The 24,783-nt window shown below is 43.9% G+C and overlaps 1 protein-coding gene across 4 annotated transcripts in view; it reads left to right on the forward strand.

Annotated features, from left to right (window-relative positions):
- Positions 1-24,783, forward strand: part of SUSD1 (sushi domain containing 1) — a 767,543-nt gene that overhangs the window by 160,097 nt on the left and 582,663 nt on the right. For 3 of the 4 annotated variants that reach the window (XM_086962059.1, XM_086962061.1, XM_086962062.1), the window contains exons 2-3: positions 13,779-13,904; positions 16,517-16,678. In XM_086962059.1, the coding sequence (XP_086818185.1) occupies positions 13,779-13,904; positions 16,517-16,678 (288 nt within the window). The remainder of the gene's footprint in view (positions 1-13,778; positions 13,905-16,516; positions 16,679-24,783) is intronic. The other variant, XM_086962060.1, reaches the window with a different exon arrangement.

Raw genomic sequence — 24,783 nt, forward strand, 5'->3', positions numbered from 1 at the left:
AAGTCTAGCAAGTGTAAAATGTTTCAACATTCTGTGGAATATTTGGGACATACTTTGTCTGGGGATGGAGTGGTTCCGAAAAAGTCAAATGTTGATGGTATCACAAATGCACCTGCTCCTAAAAATAAGGAACAGTTACTATCGTTTGCAGGTATGTGCGAATATTATAGTAAATTTGTATATAACTTTGCATCTAAGATGGAACCTTTGAGAAGACTCCTCAGGAATAATGCTGTTTTTCTTTGGGAACAGGAACAACAGACAGCTTTTGAGCTTATCAAGTCTGATATTTTACAAGCTCCCACTCTTAGGCTTTTTTCTGTAAATAAAATGTGCATAATTACGGTGGACGCCAGTATGTACGGTTTGGGTGCTGTTTTGTCTCAAATCTCTGGGAAGGAGGAGTGGAATGTTTGCTTTGCTTCACGTACCCTCAATGATACTGAACGGCGATATGCCGTAATAGAAAAAGAATTGTTGGCGTGTGTATGGGCCATAGAACATTTACTTAATTACATTTGGGGTAGTAAGTTTCTGTTGAGGACTGATCATAAACCTCTGGTTAACATTCTTTCTGCGGGTGGTGGGTGGAGTTCCACTGCTCGCATAGCCAGATTGACGTCAAGATTGCAGGAATACTGTTTCACTCCAGAGTTTGTTCCTGGTAAAAAGAATGTTATTGCGGACTTTGTCTCGCATGCCTTGTAAGACTAGTTTGGAAAAGAAATCTGAGGATGATGATATTGTTATGTGCTTACAAGATGTTTTGTCAGGTTCTTTTGATGACATTTCTGAACAGACTTGGAAACTTGCTGATGAACAGGATTCCACCCTACAGAGTATTAAGAAGTACATTTTGGAAGGCTGGCCTGACAAAAGGAATTTATCAGATTCTGTTTTACCTTTGTTTTCTGTTGTGGATGAGTTAGAATTAGAAAATGGTTTGATTTTTAAGTCTGGCAAATGTGTTCCTCCAGTGGGTATCCAGAAGGTAATTTTGGATTTGGCACACAAAATGCATCCAGGTATGTCGGCTATGAAGCGTCTCATAAGAAATTATTTTTGGTGGCCTGGTATCGATAGAATGGCTGATCGCAAGGTAAGAGAATGTGAGGTTTGTATGGGAAGTGAAAGAATGTTGAAGGTTAATGTTCCTCCTTTGAAGTGTTCTACTTGGCCAAGTGAACCTTGGAAGAAAATTTCTTTTGATATATCTGGTCCTTTTATGTGTCTCCCTGTTGATTCCCGCTATGCTTTGGTTATTGTGGATTACCACTCTAAGTGGCCTGAGGTCAGGTTTGTTTCTTCAGTTTCAACTAATGTTGTGATAGATTTCTTCAAGGAGGTATTTTCCAGAGAGGGCTCTCCGTCAGTTCTTGTTACTGATAATGGGGTGCAACTTACTCCTTTAGAGATGGAAAGTTTTCTTAAACAACTCAATATAAAACATTCTTTAGTTTCTGTTTACGAACCACATGAAAATGGTTTGGTTGAACGTTTCAACAGAGTCTTGAAAGGTTTTGTGTCCGAGGCCATTAAAGTTGGGTCTAATTGGAAGAATTCATTAATAGAAAAACTGTGGTTATACAGAATAACTCCCCATTCAACAACTGAAGTCAGTCCTTTCCGTCTCTTAAAGGGGCGGGATCCAGCTTCCTCAATTTGTCCATGGTGGTTAAAAGATAAATGTTTAAATATTTCTTTCTCTGAGAATCTGTTAAAGGATGTTGCACAAAAAGTGGAATGCAAACAGGGTAAAGTTAAAGAATGGTATGACAACAAGTGGAAGACCAAAGAGCCAAATTTGTCCATTGGGGATTGGGTCAGAATTAAAAAACCTGGTTTCATCACAAAATGTTCGAACAAATTTGGTAAACCTATGAAGATTGTTAAAGTTTTTACCAACAGTGTTATCACTCAGGATGGCAAGTTATGGAACATCAAACGGGTTGCTAAATGTCCTCCACTTTCAAAAAATTCTGAGCCTGATGTACAATTGTATCCCATTGATGACATTGCTTCAAGAGTTAAGGTATTGGCTCACTCTAGATTTCCTCCTTCTAGATTTGCTGATTATGTTACTTAAGTTTCTTTTTATTTTCTCTCTTTTTCTTTTATAAAAGGGAGATGTGTTACATTCTGTGTATATAGTTACAGTGTGTGTTATGTCCCTTTAAATGCATTGCATCTTTCAGTTTTCTTATTACCATGCTTAGAACCTGTACTGCTGCTAGGCACCAGGTTAGTTGCCACTGTTCCTGCCTGCCAGCCAGATGCTGTGTTGCTGTGCCGCGTTACCTGAATTAAAACTTCAAACTTGTTACCTGCTTCTGCCTCATCTGTAACAGTGTCCCAAAGAAGGTTGAGAACCCGCCCCTCTGGAGCTTCAGCAGGAGTTCAGACAGACTATGAAGTAGACCGAGAGGGGAGGGGCAAGCCCATATTCCACCTGTAATGGGCCCTTGGGCTGCTGGCTGCAAGTCTTGGGCTCAGCAGAGCAGGTGGCTTCAAGAAGGTTGAGGGTTCCCACTCTTCCCCTTGAAGCCTTTGCAGGAGTTTAGACAGACCCTGACGTAGACCGATGGGAGAAGGGGCAAGCGACACAGCACCTAGTCAAGATCACGGGGAGCAAGCTGAATAGCTCTGGCAGAGGCTGGCCTGATGGCCATGAGGGCATGCCGCAAAGTCTGTAGGAGAGCCGAGCAACCTAGGCAGGTTGAGAAGTGACTTAAGTCCATAGTGGTGCGTGCTGGGTATTATGCCAATTAACTAAATGACCTGCTCCTACTCACTACTCTGTGTTACAAACTGTATGTTTTAACCTACAGTTTGTTACACAGGAAAGTGCAGTGAGGGGTGGGAGGGGGTGGGGGGGAAGGGAGGTTGAAAAAAATGAAAAATTACGAGATGGAAAGGAATTTGATTTGTGCTGGTATCAGATACATGGTTAATAGTCAATTTAGGAAATGTAAACGCTTTATTAATGTCAAACATTAGGATATGTACTATTAATGCAGGTGGTCTAAACGACTGGAAGAAACGGCAGAGATTGAGTCACCTGGTCAAATCAAATAATATAGACATAGCCTGCATTCAGGAAACCCATATTCCCTGGGCTAAAAGGAAATTGTTGGAGATGTATGGGTATACCTTGATCGGTTGCTCATCGCAATCATCCATGATCAGAGGAGTGGCTATCTTAGCAAAGAGTAATCTGGGTGGAGTGAAATGAAGTAAAACAGATGGGTCTGGTAGATGGGTATTAGTGGAGCTGAACCTGGGGTTCACATTGTGCGTGATATATGGTCCGAATGAGGATGACCCTATGGTTTATGATAAATTGGAAGAAGAGCTGGCTAATTGGACCACTCCGATGATAGTTTGTGGTGATATGAATATCTCAGCAGACTGGCAACAGGGAAGTAATTATAGAGGGCGTAAACGTAAAGTCAATAGTGCTTTAAGTTCCTTGATTCAGTCCCATGGTTTGGTGGAGGTATGGGGCAAAAAAGTGCCTGGAGATCAAGGGTATACATATTTCTCCCACCCGGCACAGAAATATTCCAAATTGGATTATTTTTTTGTCACAGCGGGGGAAATTGGCAAAGTTAATATAGTCAAACTACCGAGAATAGTCTCTGATCATAACCCCTTGATCTTGACGTATAAGGTCCCTAATATACAGAGGAAAACATCAAGATGGACTTTTGAGAGGAAACTATTAAATGATGATAGATTTGTAAGACATATTAAAAAGTGGGTCAAAGGAATTTTTTGAATGTAATAGATATAGTGCTTCCAGAAATGGAGTTTGGGAATCCTTTAAGGCTGCATTAAGGGGCGAGACGATTAGCTGTGCAGCAAAATTAAGGAAAGAGGATAAAAGTAAGGTGGAAAAACTCATATCGGATTTAGCAGAGGAGGAGAGATGCCATATAGAGGAAATAGCTTCAGGTATAGATAGTGGGGCAACTGTTAGAAACATGGCTCGGGTCAAGGGTGAAATTCTAAAAATAATCACGCAGAAGGAGATATGTGAATATCAAACACAAAGAGCAAGGAGGTATGAGACCGGTGAACAAGCTGGCAGAGCATTAGCGCTCCGCATCAGGCAAGAAGTAAATCGCAACAAAATTGGTAGGATTAAATATAACGGGAGAGAATATACAGACCCTAAAGATATAATGGATGTGTTTCAGAGATTTTATCAAAAACTTTACGATCAAGAGCCAGGGGTGGTGCCACTCATGCAAGATCAGGGCCCCCCAACCCCAAGGGTGGAGGAGGAAGATAGGGTCCAATTGGAACTGGATATAACAGCAGAGGAGATAAAAATCGCTTTGAATGAACTGGCATCGGGTAAAGCGGCGGGCCCAGATGGCTTACCAATAGAGGTTTACAGGGTTTTAGGGGATGAAATCCTTCCCCTGCTTGAAGATCTGTTTAATGGAATAATCTGCTCAGGTACTGTCCCGGATACATGGAAACAGACCAATATTGTAATATTTCATAAGAAGGGAAAACCGGAGGAGAACCCCGGATCATATCGTCCGATCTCGTTAATAAATACGGACGCTAAACTATATTCCAAAGTATGGGCGAAAAGGTTAGGAAGGATTATTGGCCAACTTGTCTCACCCTGGCAGCATGGGTTTGTCCCAGGGAGAGGTACCACTGAACACACAGCACGGGCAATCTCATTATTTGATGCTATGGCTGCTGCGGGTGGAGATATGGCCATGATTCTTTTAGATGCCGAGAAGGCTTTTGACCGTGTGGCCTGGGATTTTATGTGGGAGGTATTGGCTAGAAGGGGTTTTGGAGAGAAATGTATGAAAGCAATTAAAGCAATGTACATTGACCCAGTAGCTAGAATCACTACAATGGGATTTCAATCGGATGAGGTAGTGATTAGAAGAGGCACCCGTCAAGGTTGCCCCTGCTCTCCCATACTCTTCTCACTCTATATAGACCCGTTGATTAGGAAGATTCTTGCATCTGATAAAATATCCCCGGTTATATCCCACGGATATACCACCAAGCTATTGGCGTATGCGGATGACCTGGCAATTGTTACCACTAATCCGCAAACGGCAATACAGGAATTAAATCATCTGGCTCAGGAGTTTGGGAAGGACTCAGGTTATAAGCTTAATACAGAAAAAACGATAATAATCTGTACAAAGAACATTCATAAAAGTGATCAAAGGTATGTGGACTCCGCGGTCTATCTAGGAGTAAAAGTTAATGCAAATGTAGGTAAAATCATTCAGGAAAATTATGGGCCCTTACTTACATCAATAGACAAAGAATTGAGAAGAATCGATGTATTACATCTGTCTTTGATTGGCAGGGTGAATGTTCTGAAAATGTCAATGTTCCCAAAATTACTGTATCTATTTCGCGCTATACCGTTATTAGTTGATGAAGGTTTGATGAAAAAAATGGAATCAGTGTTTTCACAATTTTTATGGCAATACGGTAAAATTAGGAGATCTTTAGCCCGACTCTCTACACCATTAGAGGGAGAAGGATTATCGGCACCTAATTTAAGCCTTTATCACTGGGTTTGCTTAATGCTGCATATGAATCATTTATTGTATTATGATGTTCCCGAGATGCCGCCCGGTGCCCACAGAATCCCCACAATATATGAACTAGTTATTGGTGAAAGGGCTATGGGGATCTTAACACGAGAAATTAATGCCTTGTACTTTAAAAGGAGCAAAAGTAAAGTGTTGTTAAGTGCGTGGGGTACATGGAAGGCGATACTGAAATTTCTCAAGATTCCCAAGATCAATGGTTTAATAGATCTCTGGAACTCAAGTCCATTTTTACATCTTGGACAGAACAGGAGCAGCGGTTTATGGAAAAGTCTTGGCATTAGATATTTGGGGGATGTTATGTGTAAGGATGATCCTTTTAGGGTTTGATGTCTTGCAACAAAAATTTGGTATCCCTACGAACCACTGGCTGTTATATAATCAACTAGAACAAACAGTGAAGTCATTGAGACCTAGGGTATGTATCCAGGAGTTAAGTCCGATTGTGAAATACATAATGAATGGGGGCAAGAAGATCAAAATAGGGTACAGTCATCTCCTACAGGGTTTGGGAGAGGACATCGGACAAATAGAAACTGCCTGGGCTCTAAGAATAGGGGACCCAGATATAGACGTGGACTATGCTCTGGCACTGAATAGAAAAGTACTAAGAGCAACTAACCTAAAAACACAACATTATAAGATGCTGTTTAACCTTTACTACACTCCCGCTAAGCTGTTCCAATGGGGTAAAAGGGATAACGATAGATGTCCGAGGTGTAACCAAGGCCCGGCGGATTTAGTGCATATGTTTTATTCGTGTCAGAATCTTAAGCCAGTTTTAACAGAAATGGAGAAGTTTTTATCGGTGCTGCTAGAGTGCCAAATTCCTCTATCCCCTACTACTGTTTTGATCGGCAGGGATGAAAACCTTATAGTCGAACCGGAAGCCGAAGCTTTTATTTTTCTGTGTGTCGCTGTTTTTAGAATTTTAATTGCGGCGGCCTGGAAAGAGTCGATAGCTCCCACATTTCAGATGTGGCTTACGAGATTGCTTGGGACTCATAACATTGAGGAATGTTTATATAGCTTTAAAGGCTAAAAGAGGAAAGAGTATGGTGAAAAGATTTGGGCTCCACTTAGTAATTGGAGGAAAAGGAGATGAATAATTTGAATAGACCTGCATCACCTTTACAGCATTTGAATGTAACATCTTCTACAAGGGTAATTTCTTGATAAATTGTTTGGATTATTTGGATTATGCCAAGAGTTGGAGGACGATGAACATGTATCTATATCTGCATTTCTGTCCTAAATTTACATGTCTGATTTTACCATGTTCTTATCCAGCTAATATTTATTAATGTGTATGATTTCTTTGTATATTCTGATCCATCTCAATAAAAAAAAAAAAAAAAAAGGAAAGTGCAGGGTTTAACAGTTGTTGCATCTGGCAGCATGCTGCCAAACACAATGTGCATACCTACTCTGTAAATTAACTTAGCACCACGACTCTGGAGGTGGGAGATAAAGGGAACTACATGACAAATGGCTGTATATTGTGATCTTAGTTATTACATTCCCCACCACGTGGCTCGCTTTATGTGAGTAAGTCTGCTTTATGCTCATCGCTTATTCAGTTCTTGGCTGCTTCTGATGAACACTTGACCACCTCAGTTTCCATGGACAGGCAGGCTGGAAGTGACTATGCAGTCAATGACCCAGCAGCAGGCTTAACTGCCTGTTTAAAATGGACTTTAATGCAAAGTGTCTTGTAATGGGATGTTGTGATACTACATAACTAGATGGCCTGGATGCTCTTCAGTACTAGAGAAGACTGAGCTGGACGGCAAAAGAGAGCACACTTGGAACTCTATCTACAAGTCGTCTGTATAGGACACATACAGGCTTGCCGATTATGCACTGCCTGCAAGCTATCATTGAATGGGAGTCACATGCACGAAGAAAGGAGGGTTTCTGCTGGAGTGAGTGGTGGGGTCTAGGAAAACCAAGTACTCTTGTGGTAGGACATCCCCAGCGCTGTTTAAGTCCTGGATATTTGTAATTAAAAGACTTCACTATGAAAATTGTCTGATGGCCACCAAACTAACAATTTTGGAGTAATGTCCATCAGGTGAGAATGTTCACAGGTCAACAGAAAGTACTAAAGTAAATCCTTAGGCTTAAATTGAGACTCAGTGGAGATCCCCAGCAATCATTGGTACAACCGGGGGAGGGGGGTGAAGGGTTGTGGAAAAAAGAGCCCCTGTAACCTGAATTACATCCAGGTGTGCCCCCCAGCATCCACTGCCATAAAGTATTCACAGGCTCCCATTCTTGCTGGATCAACTTCATGTTTTTCTCACTGGGAGATAGTGGTTGATTTATTTGATGATGGATCAGCAGAACTCACATTTATTCAGAGACAGTATGAGATGTCTTGTTTCCTCAAGGGGTGCTGAACCTTAAGTAATCTCTTCCCATGCTCTTTCAGCATCCGTCTGAAAACAATTATAGTATCAAGGTTTATCAGCACTTCCACTGTTATCATGTAACCCACATATTCAGTGCATGAGTACATGACATGTGGCCGGTGCTACAGATAATCCTTGGCATATTCATTTGAACTCACAAAAACTCAGTGGACAGTTGAAAACATTATTCTTGTAATTCCCACTTCCATGCAAATCTGGTAATAGCCAATCATGAGGATCAATACTGAAAACAAGCATTCAGTCAATCAATCAGGAGTTTGTTAAAGCGCGACTACTCACCCGTAAGGGTCTCAAGGCGCTAGGGGTGGGGGGGGTGGGGGGGTGCAGGTTCCATTCCATCAATTCCATTGCATTAGCAAAGCTAATCGGTCTCACCATGTGGCTTTGCCAATAAAGAACCATTGGCTTTTACAATGCTTTTTGCTGATGCAAAAACAAAGGAAAAGGTTATTGTTGCATTGCTGATGCTGAAAGAACTGGTAAAAAATGTTTTTTTGAATACATATTTTATTGATTTTGTATGGTACTATCTGGGCTACAGCCCTGCATATACATGTTGAAACAATGGGTAATTCAAGAGTACCAGATGTATACATAATTAATACCAGTAACATGTATAACAACAAAAACTTTGCGCAGACAATCCCATTACCCGTATAATTGAGTGAACATGTTTGAGTACTCGCACCACCGGTGATACGGTATTGAGCTAGGCGGTTGTGGTCTGTGACATACGGGGAAACTCATACATCAGGGCATCTGGGGGGGAAGAGGGGGAAGATCTATACCCCGGTATGTTGCCCATCAGGACCATATTTGTCTGTGTTACAGGGGACAACCCCTCGCCTGGAAGACCACAATCTCTGCTCCCATGCATCTATCAAGCTCTGTTCGCCATTTCCCGAACGTCTTGGGGGGGGGGGTTGTTCCCTTCCATAACTGCGCAATATCACGTTTGGCAATAGTGAGGGCCAGGAATAGCAGGTGATGTTTATACCGATTTCCCCCTATCCCATCCGTGCTGTGTAATAAAAATAATTTAGGGTCGTATGGAAGATCTCAGGACAGAACCCTATCCAAAACAGGCGAACTGGTAAAAATGTCATGATGCACACGAATATATGAATCATTATGCCTGGGCACACGTAAATCATGATGCCATAGCAACCCCAGCATCACAAAGAATGGGTGTGCATGCCTCGCCACACATTTGCGTGCAGGATTATTGATGCAGTTGCCATTTTGTTTTCCGCTTTAATTTCTTGTTCCAAGATGGTGGCCACCTTCCATGTAGCTGTAAATAAAAAAAAAACCATAAAAAGTACACCAAAGAGCCTTTTTATTTTTCGGAAAGGAGGTGATAGGAAGTAAATTGTATCTACTGATCTCTCCAAAAAAATTAACAAACAAATTTATAAAGGAACAAGCCAGGGTGTGGTTGCCATTAGTTTTTTTGTCTTTCAACAACAAACACCCATTTTGCGAGGTTATTTTTGAAAAACAAAAAACGTTTGAAAAGTTTGACAACCAGACGTCATGCCTGACATCAAACTTTTCCTACATTGGCAGGAACTGCCATGATAGTGGTTCCTGCCAATTTAGAGAGTTGTCTGAAGGAGACATTCTAAATGTGGCAGGTGGAGGCACCTCGGAATGGTGGAATGTATTGTTAATACCCCTACTCACCACGCAGGGCACACACTCAACCCTATCTTCACCTCCAGCAAACATATCTCCTTCAGTCACACCACAGTTCTCATTGGACGGACCACAGCTGCGTTCACTTTATCTACGATAAGACCACAACCCACAATCATCCTCAACCTACTCTGCGAAGAAACTGGAACAAAATCACCATCGACCAGATCTCCTCATCGCTTCTTCAAAACCCCCCTGCCCACTCTTCGAACCCCAACCAAGCAGCCATTAACCTCACCCAATGGCTAACCAACAGCGCCGACAACCTAGCACCCCTGAAAAAACGTCTAATCAAACGGGGCAACAAAAAGGCCCCCTGGTTCAACGATGATCTCAAGAAATCCAAGAAACTCTGTCGCTCCCTTGAGAAGGCCTGGAAAAAAGACCCAAACACCAGCACTAGGGATGCCTTCAAAAACGCCACCCGCATACACCACCAACTGATCCGGACTGCCAAGAAAGCCGCATTTAAAGACCGATTAGACAACAACGCCCACAACAGCAAGGAATTATTCAACATCGTCAAAGAGTTTACCAACCCCACTGCCAACTCCAACGACATCACTACCTCTCAAACCCTTTGCGACTCCCTAGCTTCGTTCTTCCATGACAAAATCGCAGACATCCACAACAGCTTCGACAATCAACCCGGAGACCAACCCACCCAACCTTCTGTCGTACCTTCACCCCCCTTGAACATACTTAACAAATGGAACCCAATCTCCACTGAGGACACCATCCGCCTGATGAACTCCATCCACTCGGGTTCCCCTACAGACCCATGCCCTCACCACATCTTCAACAAAGCAGATTCCATCATAGCACCACACCTCCGAGACGTCATCAACTGCTACCTCAACTCCGCCACCTTCCCGGAAAGCTGGAAACTCGCCGAACTCAGCGCCCTTCTAAAAAAAACCACAGCTGACCCCACCGAACTCAAAAACTACCGCCCCATCTCGCTCCTTCCATTCCCGGTCAAAGTCATCGAGAAAGCTGTCAACAAACAACTCGCCACCTTCCTCGAAACCAACAAATCCCTCGACTCCTCACAGTCCGGCTTCCGAGCAAAACACAGCACTGAGACCGCACTCATCGCAGCAACAGACGACATTCGTACTCTACTGGACAATGGAGACACAGTCGCCCTCATCCTCCTTGACCTCTCCGCAGCCTTCGACACAGTCTGTCATAGCACCCTGATACAACGCCTCAAAAACATCGGAATCCAGGGAAAAGCACTGGATTGGATCACCTCGTTCCTCACCGGAAGAACCCAGAGAGTCCGCCTCCCACCATTCAAGTCAGAGGCCACTGAAGTAATTTGCGGCGTGCCACAAGGATCCTCGCTCAGTCCCACCCTCTTCAACGTATACATGAGCCCCCTCGCGGCCATCGCACGCCAACACAACCTCAACATCATCTCCTACGCTGATGACACTCAACTTATCCTCTCACTCACCAAAGACCCTAACACCGCCAAAAACAACCTACATGAAGGAATGAAAGAAGTAGCCGAGTGGATGAAGCACAGCCGTCTGAAACTGAATTACGACAAAACAGAAGTCCTTATCTTAGGTACCTCCCCCTCTGCCTGGGACGACTCTTGGTGGCCAGAGTCCCTTGGAAAAGCACCCATCCCGACAGACCACGCACGGAACTTGGGCGTCATTCTGGAATCCTCACTCTCGATGACCAGACAAGTCAACGCCATTTCCTCATCTTGCTTCAACATCCTTCGCATGCTCAAAAAAACATTTCGCTGGATCCCCACCGAAACTAGAAAAACGGTCACCCACGCACTGGTCACAAGCCGCCTGGACTACGGAAACACCCTTTACGCCGGTACCACCGCAAAACTTCAGAAAAAACTCCAACGCATCCAGAACGCATCAGCCAGACTCATACTAGACATCCCGCGTAACGACCACATTTCTGATCACCTGAAAAACCTCCACTGGCTCCCCGTCAATAAAAGGATAACATTCCGCCTCCTAACCCACGCACACAAAGCACTTTACGAACTTGGACCCGAATGCCTCAACACACGACTTTCCTTCTACACCCCCTCCCGCCAGCTACGCTCCTCCAACCATGCCCTCGCTGCTGTACCTCGTATCAACAAAACCACCATGGGAGGAAGATCCTTCTCCTACCTGGCAGCTAAAACCTGGAACTCACTTCCCATTCACCTTCGCCTCACTCAGAACCACCTAGCATTCAGAAAGCAACTTAAAACCTGGATATTCGACAAATAATCCCCCACCCTTCTCCTAGCGCCTTGGGACCCTCTGGGTATGTAGCGCGCTATATAAATTAATTAATTGAATTAATTAATGGAGTAAACTCAGCCTACCAACTGTAATTCAGGCCCTTAATCTTACATATCTGTGTGTACTCCTTTATGTAAATTCTGTTTATTGAATACGAAACAAACAATACAAATCAGACTCTGCGTACTCCTAATACATTGTCAGGGCAGATAATCCTCAGGACTTTGGGCCATATTTATTACCGGGTTTGGTTTGTTCTTGCACCACACAAGATGGTGCAAGAGCGACACAAACCTAAAGTCATGTTTTTGAGTTGGCTTAAAAAATATGGAGTAATCCAATGCAGCTCAAATCTTTGTAATGCATTACTCTGTGCAAGGGAGGCATTCCATGGGCATTGTATGGGTGTTCCCAAGCAACGCCCATGGTTTTTGGCGCGATCCCAAATTTCCCAAACATGGTTAACCTAGGAATGCGCCAAAAAGGTACAGATTCCCAGGTTAGGGCTAACGGGAAGAAATATCTTTATTTCTATCTTTATTTCTCCTAGCTTTTTCCTGCATTCTGCAGCACACATAGAAAGAGGAAAAAGCCTCTCAGGATTGTTTTTGTGTAGGAAGGTACCCCTTCCTGTACAAAAATATTCCTGCCTACAATACATGCACTATGGTGCAAGGGTGCCTGCTTTGGTGCAAGGCTGCCAAAACTGCGTCAGGGACAGGAATACACCGTATTGGATACATATGGGGCAATCCTACACTTTCCCTGTGACGCAGCCCAGCAAAGTGACTTGCCGCGCTGCCTTGCGCCACAAGTGTCATAAATATTACAATATGTATTTCAGACAAGTACATTCACACGTGCAACATTGTTTCTCACTTTTCTTCACATGGAAAAGAATGCCCCATTTGTTGAATTTCCTTTTCCTACCCACCTGAAGATAAGGGCCTGATTCACAAGCATTGTGCTGAAACTTACTTTTATCGTCCTGGTAAGTCCGAAGTGTCCTGGTTTATTCTTGAAATTCATGACTGAACAAGGAGTTCTAGAAGAATAAGTCACTCATACTCATACACCAATGTTTGTGAATAAGGCCCATCATTGGTGGCGGGAAATCTTTCTCACTCTTTTTGTAGACTCACTACAGAATATTTTGACACTACGGTTTTGCCTCTGTATACCCATCGGCCATGTTGGCGAGTATCCACAACAGTTGGGACTGTGCGGCTTTCTCAAGCACTCACAGTGATCGCCCACAGGTTGCAGATCGGAATTTATCATTTTTGGCCATAAGTGGTACCTTTGGGACACTTACATTGTGGAGAAGCGTGGCTCAATGGTTAGAGCGGCAGACCCTGATGCAGAGGTCTGGCCCAGAACCAGGGTTCGATTCCCACCTCCGTGGCTCTTGGACTCAATTTCCCCCGGACTTGATAATTCTCGCCTTGGTGCCTGGTCTAATCATGGGTCCCACTCTGGGCAATAGCTTGCTTAATCTCCACAACGGCCCCAGCAGCGCTGTGGATGCTTGGCTTCACCTTGGGGTGCCCAGGAGTGGACATTTCACAGGAAAGCCAGGATGGGTTCCACAGCGATATGAATACAGCGCTACGAGGCTTCTGGATAGAAGTGCGCTATATAAATACTCTACATTTACATTTACGTTAAACTCTTACTAAACATTTAATAAACATTTTGTGACAAGTTGAAGTTTAAGCTGTCTACCCCAGGGGTATTGACTCTGTCCTTTTGTTCTACCTTTCTTACAGCAGCAACCCCCGCTGTGGACTTCTGCGCCTCGTGCCATCCCAGTGCCACGTGCTTTCAAGAAACTGGCAAAAGCGTCTGTATCTGCAACTATGGATTCATAGGAAATGGGCGGACCTACTGCAATGGTACGTTCCATAATCTGAACCAGTGTATGGGGTCGTTGCTGCAGCTAGCAATGCGAGTCATATGACATCACGGTTTATAACGCGTCACTGAAGGCCTCGTGCTCTACTTTGCAAACTACACCAACAGACAAGCATGTTTTACTTCATGTTATCAGACCTGTTACCACAGATGAAAACCATAGTAGCGTGCACAGGAGTATGACCGAGCTGTCAGCCACCCTTCCCTCGCGCACACAGGGGCCTCGCTGCTATTAACAGCGCAGCAGGTTCAGTGGCAGTTATCGAAGGGGCCCACTACACCCCATTTACAGCTGTTTCTTTACTACCAAGCTGGGGGAGTGAAGTTTATTTTCTTTGTTTAAATTATGGTGCGTGGGGTAATGTCGGAACGGTGACTGTAAGAGGTAATACGTTGTTAACTTTCAAAAGCTTTTTTATTACTACTTATTTATGGGAACTCTGCATGCTCCAACCGTCACTGATAACTATCTCTTTATATCTAACTCCTCCCTTTCCGGTGCCCCGACTACTTCCCTTGCTCTGCCGTCTCGTTACCCACTCACAGGGCCCCAGCGCCCTCGTGTCAATTATACTAGACATCATTACACCCCCCCACCCCAACTTAAACAAAGGAGTCTTGTTAAGGTGTAAGGGGCAGATTTACAAGCCCCTTGCACCTCCTTTACGCAGCCGTTGCTTCACTTTTGTGACGCAGCAGCGGCGCAAAGCCAGCTCCTTGGTGTGGGGTACTTACAACGTGACGCATCTGGGAGATGCCTCACATTGTAAAGCCCTGCGCCATATGTAGGCATTCCGGCCCAGAGGGGGGGGGGGAGCTTCCGACGCAGGAACGCCTCCTAAAAGTGGCTGAGTGAAATCTACAAGATTTCCCTCAGCCACTTTCAAGGACATGCTGTGTCAAAACCCTGCGCCTGCTTGAAGCAGGCATAAGGATTGACGCAGCATTTTAAGGATAGGGCCCCCCCGAGCCTTGCTGGTAAGCGCGACGCAACTCCAGCAATGCATGCCTTCACGGCAGCAGATGCGTCACACATCTGTCCATTTTTGCCCCATGGTGCGCTGCATTGTAAATGCGGTGCATCCATGGTGGTGGAGCAGTGACGCACAATAACTTGTGCATCCCTGCAGGGATGCACAAGTTATTGTAAATCTGCCCCTCAGTCTTTAGATTTCTTCAATAAGTTGTGTCGGTCTTCAAAGCCCATAGGAATGAATGGGCATTACTGATTCGGTATTTACCGAATCGGTAAATACCGAATTTTTCCGTTTCGTTATTCCAGCACATCTGGAATACCTACATATCCACCCCTCAGATTTACTGATTCTTAATTACCGAATCGGTAAAATTCGGTGATTTTTGTCGGTAATTAAGAATCGGTAAATCTATTTTACCTACATCTGGCCCATAGAGTGCATTAGTTTTGAGAAAAGTGGTGTAGAGTGTGTTGGCGTAGAGTGCAGTGACCTAGAGTAGAGTGGAATAGAATAGAGTGGTGTAGAATAGAGTGGAGTAACACAGCAAGTCTCCCAAAAGGCACTCTAAACCCACACATATTATGTTCCTGCAGTGCAGGGCAGCAAGCACAGTTGCTGTGCTGTGTTGCATGAATTGGAGAGAGCTAAGCAGTGCCATATCCACAGAGATATGATGCTCTCCAGTTCTCTAATTGCCAAGTGCACTTGAGGCTGCCTAGTACCAATGCACACACCCTAGGACCATGGTGCAAAAATGCCTGCAATATGGCAGGACTGTTTTTATGCAAGAAAAGATTCCTTCCTGTACAAAAACAATCCTGAGAGGCAATTTCCTTGTCCTATGTGTGATACAGAAAACAGGCCCTGCACCCAGCCCCACATTGCACATGGCCAAAAGCTGTGTGCAGCGGAGGGTTGGGCACCAGCAGGGAGTTGGGTATTGGGCCTGGCCGCAGTAAGTATAACTTGTGCCCTAAAGCAACAATAACTTGTGCCCTCACCATGCAGTGATAATTGCCTCACATATTACATCATTCATGACTTGTTCTATGACATCATTGATACCATTACTGCAACATCTGAAATTACAACATTACATATATATGAAATGTTTAACAAACAGGCTCTCTTGAGATAAGCTTATTGATGTTATGGGTCTTTCCTTCTTCTTTTCTACCCTTTATGCATGAGCACTTTCTATTGAGCACCCTGCTATGGTTTTTGGAGCGACCAATGTATGAATATAGTGGACGTATAGCATTAATATAATTTGAAATCTATGTTTTGGAATAATATTACATTCTGCGTGTTCTTTTTGAAATGTGAATCATTTGTTCTAATTCCCATCTTGAAATGTACATAGGTAAATCACACAGTTCAAAAATTCTATTGTTTTGAATATATACGAATTATGAGGATAAACTCACAACACATAAACAAATAACTGCAAAATACAGGCAGTAAATACGGGTACATGTCCATATGTAGATTTCATTGTCATGATGTACATGTAATTGACCTTGTAATTTGTAAATTCTAGCCTAGATTCAACTTCTCAGAAATTGTTCTTGCAAAAAGGTCTTTTCAATTTCTCTATATTTTCTTATGTGAAACAGATAAGGATGAGTGCCAGATTGGAGCTAGCAACATCTGTGGCAACCACTCTGCATGCCACAACACTTACGGAAGCTTTTACTGCACTTGCCAGGAAGGATTCCAGCCAACCAACAACAACCGCAACAACACATACATTCCCAATGATGGCACCTACTGTAAAGGTAAGACAGCTCATGGCAGTCATAGATCAAAATCCTTAATCATAAAAAAATTGTTAAGACAAAGCTGTTATGTTGAGTTGGCCTTGCTCTTAAAATTGCTGCCCCAAATTCAGCATTTGTCAGCTGCACAGCTCCAATCTTTGCTGGCAGCAGTAGGCTGGTATATCATTAATGCGCTCATTCATGTGTGGGCATATACCTTTTAGAATGCGTGCTCAAGTTTATGCAATAAAGCAAAGTCATTGGATTTTCATTAGCAGGATCTTCAACTGATGCCCTTGTCAAACATTTAAAATGGCTACTAAATCACTTTCATTTCAACAGAGATTTCTACTTCAAAGTTTGGCCAACTTCTTTCCAATAATGAACAGTCTGCATACCACCTTTCAATATTATGCCTGCTCATCATTTACGTGCCACCATTTCCCACATGCCCCAACACAGAATTATATTCATGAAGACGCCTTGCCTGCTTATTAAATCATTATTTTTGTCATTGCTTTGACTTTTTAGCCTTTTTGTTACATCACACGTACTTGCTAGATACTTTCGGGCTTATTTACAAGGAGCTTGCGCCACGTCATTTTATTTTGACGCACCAGCAACGCTTTCTTTGCTCCATATTTACAAGGTGACTCATCTCGGCAGATGGCCTATGACCATTTTTACCTACGTCTGAATCGCTATGTCACTTTAGAATTAATATATGCAAGGTAGGCCCTACCATGTGCAATCCCCCGTAAAAATGACGCAGTTGTATTTATGACTTTTTGTGAAGCATCGTCAGGTAGCGGGCAGCTGCACTTACAATGCGCCAAAATTCTGAGGATGAATTTGCTGTAGCACTAGGGACCACAAGACCTGTTACAGATTTCTAGGTGGAAAAGAGGGTTCTGAATAGTATCCTGAAACTTACTTGGAACTAGTGTAGCTTTTGAAGTAAGCATAGGCGAATTTTGCGAATTCGCGATCCGCGAATTTGCGGATTTGTGAATTTTTTTATTTTTGCGTGTTCGCGGGTATTCGCGGGCGCTTTGCGTGTTCGCGGGTGCTTGCGGGGCGCTTTGCGTGTTCGCGTTTTTTTTTTGCCTGGTTAATCACTGCCACCCTCTTGTTTTTTATGCCCTTCTGCCCTCTGTACCACTCGTTTCTGTGCCCTTCTGCCCTCTGCCCCACTCATTTTTTGTCCCCTTCTGCCCTCTGTCCCACTTTTGTGCCCTTCTGCCCTCAGCCCCACTTAGAAATCCGTTCCGCTCGTGGATTTTGCGGATTTTTGGTAAATTCGCAATCCGCGAGATTCGCGAATTTCCCGTAAAATCCGCGAGCGGAATGGATTGGGTCAAAAGTTCAAGCTGACTTTTGTAACTCTTTTAGAATGGCGCCGGCAAGCTGCCAGCACCATTCTAAAATAGCTACAAAGAGCTTCAACAGGAAGCACTGATAGATAAAGTAAAGCAGGTGCTCGAGTTGAAGGTCAAATTAAGTTACACAATCATTAATCACCCCAAGTTTGGGGTGATTAATGATTGTGTAACTGAATTTGAGCTCCAACTCGAGCACCTGCTTTACTTTATCTATTAGAGCTTCCTGTTGAAGCTGACTTTTGTAACTATTTTGAATGGCTCTGGCAGCTTGCTGGCGCCATTCTAAAAGAGTTACAAAAGTCAGCTTGAACTTTTGACCCAATCCGTTCCGCTCGCGGATTTTACGGGAAATTCGCGAATCTCGCGGATTGTGAATGTACCGAAAATCTGCAAAATCCGCGAGTGGAACGGATTTTCCGCCCATGCTTACTTTGAAGGACTTGTGTCCTACCTTCCAAATATCCATTGCATGTCACACTGGGCTAAGCAGAGGAACTGCCTTCATAGTTGTCCTTGGAAAAATAAGGCCTTCTGTGCCCATGCATTTTTTAGCGTGCACTTACATTGACCTATAAGTTCTTGGCTGAGCATTGACAGTAATTCAGTAGTTGAAAATGGAATGAGATGGGAATCTGCAAGTGAGAGAATTTAGTACATGTCCTGCGCTTAGTAAGAGAGCTCTTGTCTTGGGGCAGGTTCCTCCCATGAACTGCTCAAAAACATCCAGGTTTTTGGTGAGTTGGGTAAACTAGTTTTGAGGTGTATGGATCCATAGATAAATCTGGGTGTGATCTGGATTTACACTGAATGCAAAGCAGTGACTCCCAAGGCTGGTGATGAGGGGAAGCACATACAGTTAATTTCATAACGTACTACATTGTTTCAGATACAACAGAGGTACCCTTGCAGATGCGCAGAATAATCAGTGGGATTTTTGTTGTGGCATGGACTGTTCTGCTGCTGGAATTTACCCACGTCATCTGTGACAGCACGACCTTTGGATGCTCTCTCGGTTCTGTGGTTTGAATGTTAGTCAGTTAGTTGCTGTCCTGAGGCTGGTGATGTGGGTTGATGGTCTGCTGATGTGAACAAGGAATAAACCTGCATTTAAACCTGCTTTCAAGTTCTACCGTATTTTGAACCTTATCAATTTTGCTATATGGTTTCACCTTTCACTGACTTTATTCAGTTGTGCTTATTTTTTAAAGTGACTATCAGGTTTACGATGTTGCACAAGTGTGTTTTGGTACATCATTGTTCTGGATAGCTATATGCTGACAAGGTGGCCTAGCAGATTCATTTGTCGTTTTGAAAGAGTACGTTAAGTTTTTAAGTTAGTTACAAGAAGGCAGAAGTGTTGAAAAAACCCACCAGGCTTTTTTGGGATATACAATTCAACAAATAGAGAGAGCGAGGAGTTTGAAAGAGCTCATCCTTCTCCCCTAAATAATCTGTTTCAACAATAAGAACGGGCTCAAAAAATGCCAACTGCCGGCCTAAGGTTGGCGCAGGGCTGGAGTTGTGTCGCGGGCGCGATGCAACTCCAGCACTGTTCCAACCTGGCCTATCCTCAACATCGTGCGTCACGCCTTACGCCTGCTTCAAGCAGGCGCAAGGTTTTGACGCAGCGGCGTCGGAAAAGTGACTGAGTGACATCTTGTAGATGTCACTCAGGCACTTTCCGGAGGCGTTCCTGCGACGGAACGCCCACCCTTCGCCGGAACGCCCACATGAAACCTGATGCAGGTTTCATGTGGCGCAGGGCTTTACAATGTGACGCATCTCTAGATGCGTCACGTTGTAAATAGGGCATAACGAGGCGCATTGTTTACGCCACCGCTGCGTCACAAAAGTGATGCAACAGCGGCGCAAATGTGGCGCACGGGTCTCGTAAATCTGCCCCTAGGTTTTTAAAAGAAACCTCAACCACCAACCTGCTTGGCGACATGCTCCATCATTGGGTGCAGAATGCATCTTGGGTGTGCTTCGAGACCTCACTATGGCGGAGCAGGATCTTTTTTTGGGTGACAATTTGTGAAAAGAAGTGAATTAAAATGTCTCCAGGAAACCCCTCCTATCTAGGAGAATTTTAATGATAGGAACCTGGGGCAGGGTTAAAAACGAAATGCAGATGTTTACGCAATATAATTGGTCTCATACATCCTACGAAGGGTCTACATGTTTCAGCCAAATAGAGTGTATTGTAATGGCTTTCCTCAGGACCAAACAGTGATAAGCCAAAGGTAACTAAGCCTTTCGTAATGTGAAAGCTCACGCGCTAAAGTTGTACTGAAAAGTGAAGAAAATTATCTCAGTTTTCAGGGTGAAGCAGTAACTTACGGTTTACACCTGACACGCAATACCTGTAAGAACAAAGTGCGACACAATAATTCAAAGTCATTACCGTACAGTAGTCTTTTGCAATGCAATCTGTGGTCTAAAACACCCATTACAAAATAATCAGAGATGCTTGTGCATGCGCAAAGATCGTTCATCCCAGCATGCCACCAGTGTTTGGACTAGTTGTCAGTGTACTTGGGGAAAAAAAAAACACAAACGTGTCATAATTATCAATACGTGCAAGTGCACTTCACTCATTCATTGCATACAAGCATTTCTCGCAGCACATGCATGGGGGAAATCGTGTGCATTAACTTATAGTCAGTGGCTCAGTGCCGACACTGACAGGTTTCTTTCGCATGCATTCTGAGGTCAGCGCTCCAGTAGGAGACCATGACCTCTTTTTTTAAAACATCATCAGTATGTAATCACTTAATTGACTGTGAAAAATAAACCTGTCCCATGCAGAGAATTATCGGGAGTGAGTTAACTGAATTGTCCATAAGTGTGCCATGTCATGTTTGAATAATTTCTCCGATTAAAAAAAAAAAACAGAAAATTATTGTTTAATAAATAATTGACCAGCTTACTTAGGTTACTTTAAACTCAAGTGACATGGATCCCAGCGGGTGGCAGTGCATGTAGTCACACTTAAGAGGGGGATATAAGAAAGCTTGTCGGGTAAGAGAAAACTTCTTCGGCGGGTTAAAAGGAAAACAAGGGTCCGCTCGTCCCACTTCCTTCGTCAAGGTCCACTGCCCGTGTCGAATACCTACTGCGATCCTATCCCGAAATCCAGGAGATGTTAAACTCTCTGCCTCTCATCAGGGCAGGATTGGGAACAAAAACCGGCCCTGGCAAAGTGCTCGGAGGCTCCCCCTCCTCCGCCGATTTTGGTACAAGGCCGATTTTGCAGCAAAAACGGTCCTGTAACAAAAACGCCCCCCCCCCCCTCAACCCCCCCACCCGTGCGGTGCACCGGGGGGATTGCCCGGTGCCCGCTATGGCCAGTCCGGCCCTGCCTCTCACGTCTAAATGAGTGTCGTGAGCCTATCCGCCCCAGCTTTGCGTGTGCACTTGAGCCGGCCTCGGGTTTTGTTAACCCTTTCAGTGTGAATGGTTCTGCTTAAGTGAGGTTCGATTTCCTCGGACCTTGCACGTTTAATTGGATTTAGCAAAATTTTTCAGAACGTCTAACGGGAATGCAGAAGCAGTGTAATCATTATTTTCATATATACAGGATTGTACCAAACAATTAAAGATATTCATGAGAGCCATGAAAAAAACAAAATAGTTTGTTTAAGAGGTTATTTTCGCTGTCTAAGAATGAGGTACCTATATGTGATGACATTACTGTGTACAGTTTCATGATAAGGACATGGAGATATAGCTGTTTTTCAGGAACAGTCAATGTCAAGTATGGCATATGGCTGCGGCAATTCAGGGTTAGGCCAAACAGCCATTGTTCAGAGCATTCCATGGAATGTTGTCGTTCAATCCCTTCTTGTGTGTGGACAAGTGATAGATCCATCTTTGTTCTTTTTCGAAAAGTCGGCTTTGTAGGCTGTATACATTTTGTTCATTCTTGTAAAGTTTCGATTGTATCTTATGTAATTGCGATGTACGCAGATTCTTACTTTAACCCTTTGAGTGCTCATGACGAGGTCAGCTCGTCATGAGCTACGGCGCTCCGGTGCTCATGAAGAGCTGAGTTCGTCATGACCTCGCCCGTTCCGTGGAACGCTCGCATGCTGGGCTGATTCCCCTGCTGTGCTGAGCGTTCCATTGGAACGGGTGTGGCCATGACGAGCTCAGCTCGTCATGAGCACCGGAGTGCCGTAGCTCATGACGAGCTGGCCTCGTCATGAGCATGGGGGCGCTGTACGTGCCCCCTCCCGCCCCAGCACAGCGGAGGAAACAGCCCCGCACGGAAGGGGCTAATCTTTCTACTGGTCATGCCAACGTATCGCAGATCACAAGTACAAGTAATCATATAGACAGCATTTACCGAATTGCAACTGATATGTTTTTTTAGGTACCAGGTCTTGCCTGGTTCCAGATTCAGAGTCTTGGTAGTGATTGTGAGAGGACACACACTGCGATTGCTGCAGGGATAATGTCCTGTCACATTTGGCAGGCCCCATGCATTGAGAACCGTGTTGCGAGGGGTGCTCAAGAGGTTTTTTGGGGCGAGTGGATACCAGGCAATCTTTAATGCTTCTTGCTTTTTTGAATGAGAAAAGGTGTTTTCCCATTCAAGTTTGCCCATTTACGGAATACGCCAATGTTTGTTGATTTCTTTGGTCATTTTGTTGGGAATCGTGCTGTGGGTCATGACACAAGTGAGCGGTATACCTGTCTGTGCTTGATGGTTCTTCGAGCATGATGTCTCTGTATTGGTTATGTGCTTGTTTTTAGGAGGTTATTATGATTTTCTCAGGATAATTATGGTCCCTCAATTTCTTTGATAAGGCCCTTCCTTGGCCATGATAGTCTTCCATTTGGCTACAATTCCTTCTAATATGGAGGAATTGTCCGTATAGTACATTCTCTTTAAGAGTCCTGAGATGAAAACTGTCAAATTTAAGTAGAGTGTTTCTTGCCGTGGGCTTGTAGTAAGTTTTTGTTCTCAGTTTCCCGTTATCAGCAGTGATGGTGATGTCTAAGAAGGTGATGGTATTCCTGTCCATACCGTGTGAAAATCTCAGGTTCTTGTCACAGTTGTTGATCCAGTCAAGGAAGTTTGACAAAGTGTCCTCTTGTGCCTGCCAGACCATCAAGATATTGTCTATGTATCAGTTCCAAAATGTTATTCTTCCTGTAAAAGGGTTGTTGGTGCCTATATTGTGTGTTTTTTCAAAATCATAGACATTGAGTCCCACCACACTAGGGCCAAAAGTGCTTCCCATAGAAGTGCTGTAGGTCTGCAGGAACATGTCTTCTTCAAATTCAAAAAGATTCTCTTTCAAGGCAAGTTCTGCATACTCTACTACAAATGTTTTGGGGTTTTGAAGTGCCATGTAGTTCCATTTAGGGTATGCCTAATAACCTTGATAGTGTCATCCTGGGGGTGGCTGGTGTATAGACTTTCTATGTCCAGACAGACAAAAAGACAGGTCTCTGGATTGAAGCTCATCTCTTTTAAAAGAGTCAAGAGATCTTTGGTATCTTTAAGGTAGGTTTAGGTATTCTGTGCTATAGGTTTTAGAAATAAATCGCAGAAGTGAGACAGGGGTTCAAGTAGGGACCCAATCCCAGAAACAATAGGACGGCCAGGGGGTGGGGTCCAATTCTTATGTAGTTTGGGCAGTGTATAAAAGTATGGGATCTTTGCATTTTTAGTGCATAAGAAGTCTGCCTCATGTTTTGAGATCAAACCCTGTGTCTCTGCTTGTTCTACTAGAAGTCTAATTCTTTCTGTCAGATCTCGTGACAGAGCATTCTGGTTAGTTACAAGAAGGCAAAAGTGTTGAAAAAACCACCAGGCTTTGTTGGGATATAGTCAAGGTTGCTGAGAAGTTAATTCTCTAAAGACTCTCTATTTGAGTGATTGCTTGAGAGACCGCTGCCTCCTATCGCGTGAAACTCCATCTTAGCTTTTCATTCAAACGCCCTTGCTTAGAGTAGCCTTACCCTTACCACTACTAAAACTGGGTGAGAAGTAGATGCTTACATGCCTGGGTTGTGAATATACTATAGGATGCCACTTAGGTAAACATATTATAATGTGACACAGTCAGGCTTACAGAAAGAAGGCAGATCTTGTGGGACCACATGGTTGCCAGCAAGGGACTTAGAGTGAATGGCCATTATTTGTTAAGTGAGTCACTGAAATCTTTCTCCTCATTGGGAGCCTCAGAGCTTCATATTCCTCATTGGACTAATTGTAGGAAAGTGCCACTTTTTGACATGGTCGCCCCCACTTTTGCCTGGTATTTGATGTGATTTCAACTGGAAGTTCACTTGGTTCCTGCTAACCAGGTTCCCAGGGCCAGATCTCTTTCCCGAGACTGTACAATTGTTTCCCCTAACTGCCAAAACCTTTAGTACCCTCTGTAAGTCCCTAGTAAATGGTACCCCTGGTTCCTAGGGCCTGAGTTACTAAAGAGGGTCCCCAAGAGCTGCAGCATGAATTGTGCCACCCTGAGGGACCCCTCACCAAGCTCATGCACACTGCCACTGCAGGCTGCGTGTCATGGTGCCGACAAAAGTGAAAACAGGACATGGCACACAGCCTGTGTGCCCTGCCTGACGGCATGCAGTATGAGTAAATCTCCCCTACAGCAGGCCTTAATGCCCTAAGGAAGACTGCACTATACTTTATTTGAGGGCATAACTTCACAAGCATATATGCCCCTTTACTGGTCAGTTCCATTACTGACAGTACAAGTGACCAGGGAA

Source organism: Lissotriton vulgaris, chromosome 3_1 (assembly GCF_964263255.1).
Source record: "Lissotriton vulgaris chromosome 3_1, aLisVul1.2, whole genome shotgun sequence".
NCBI lineage: Eukaryota > Metazoa > Chordata > Amphibia > Caudata > Salamandridae > Lissotriton > Lissotriton vulgaris.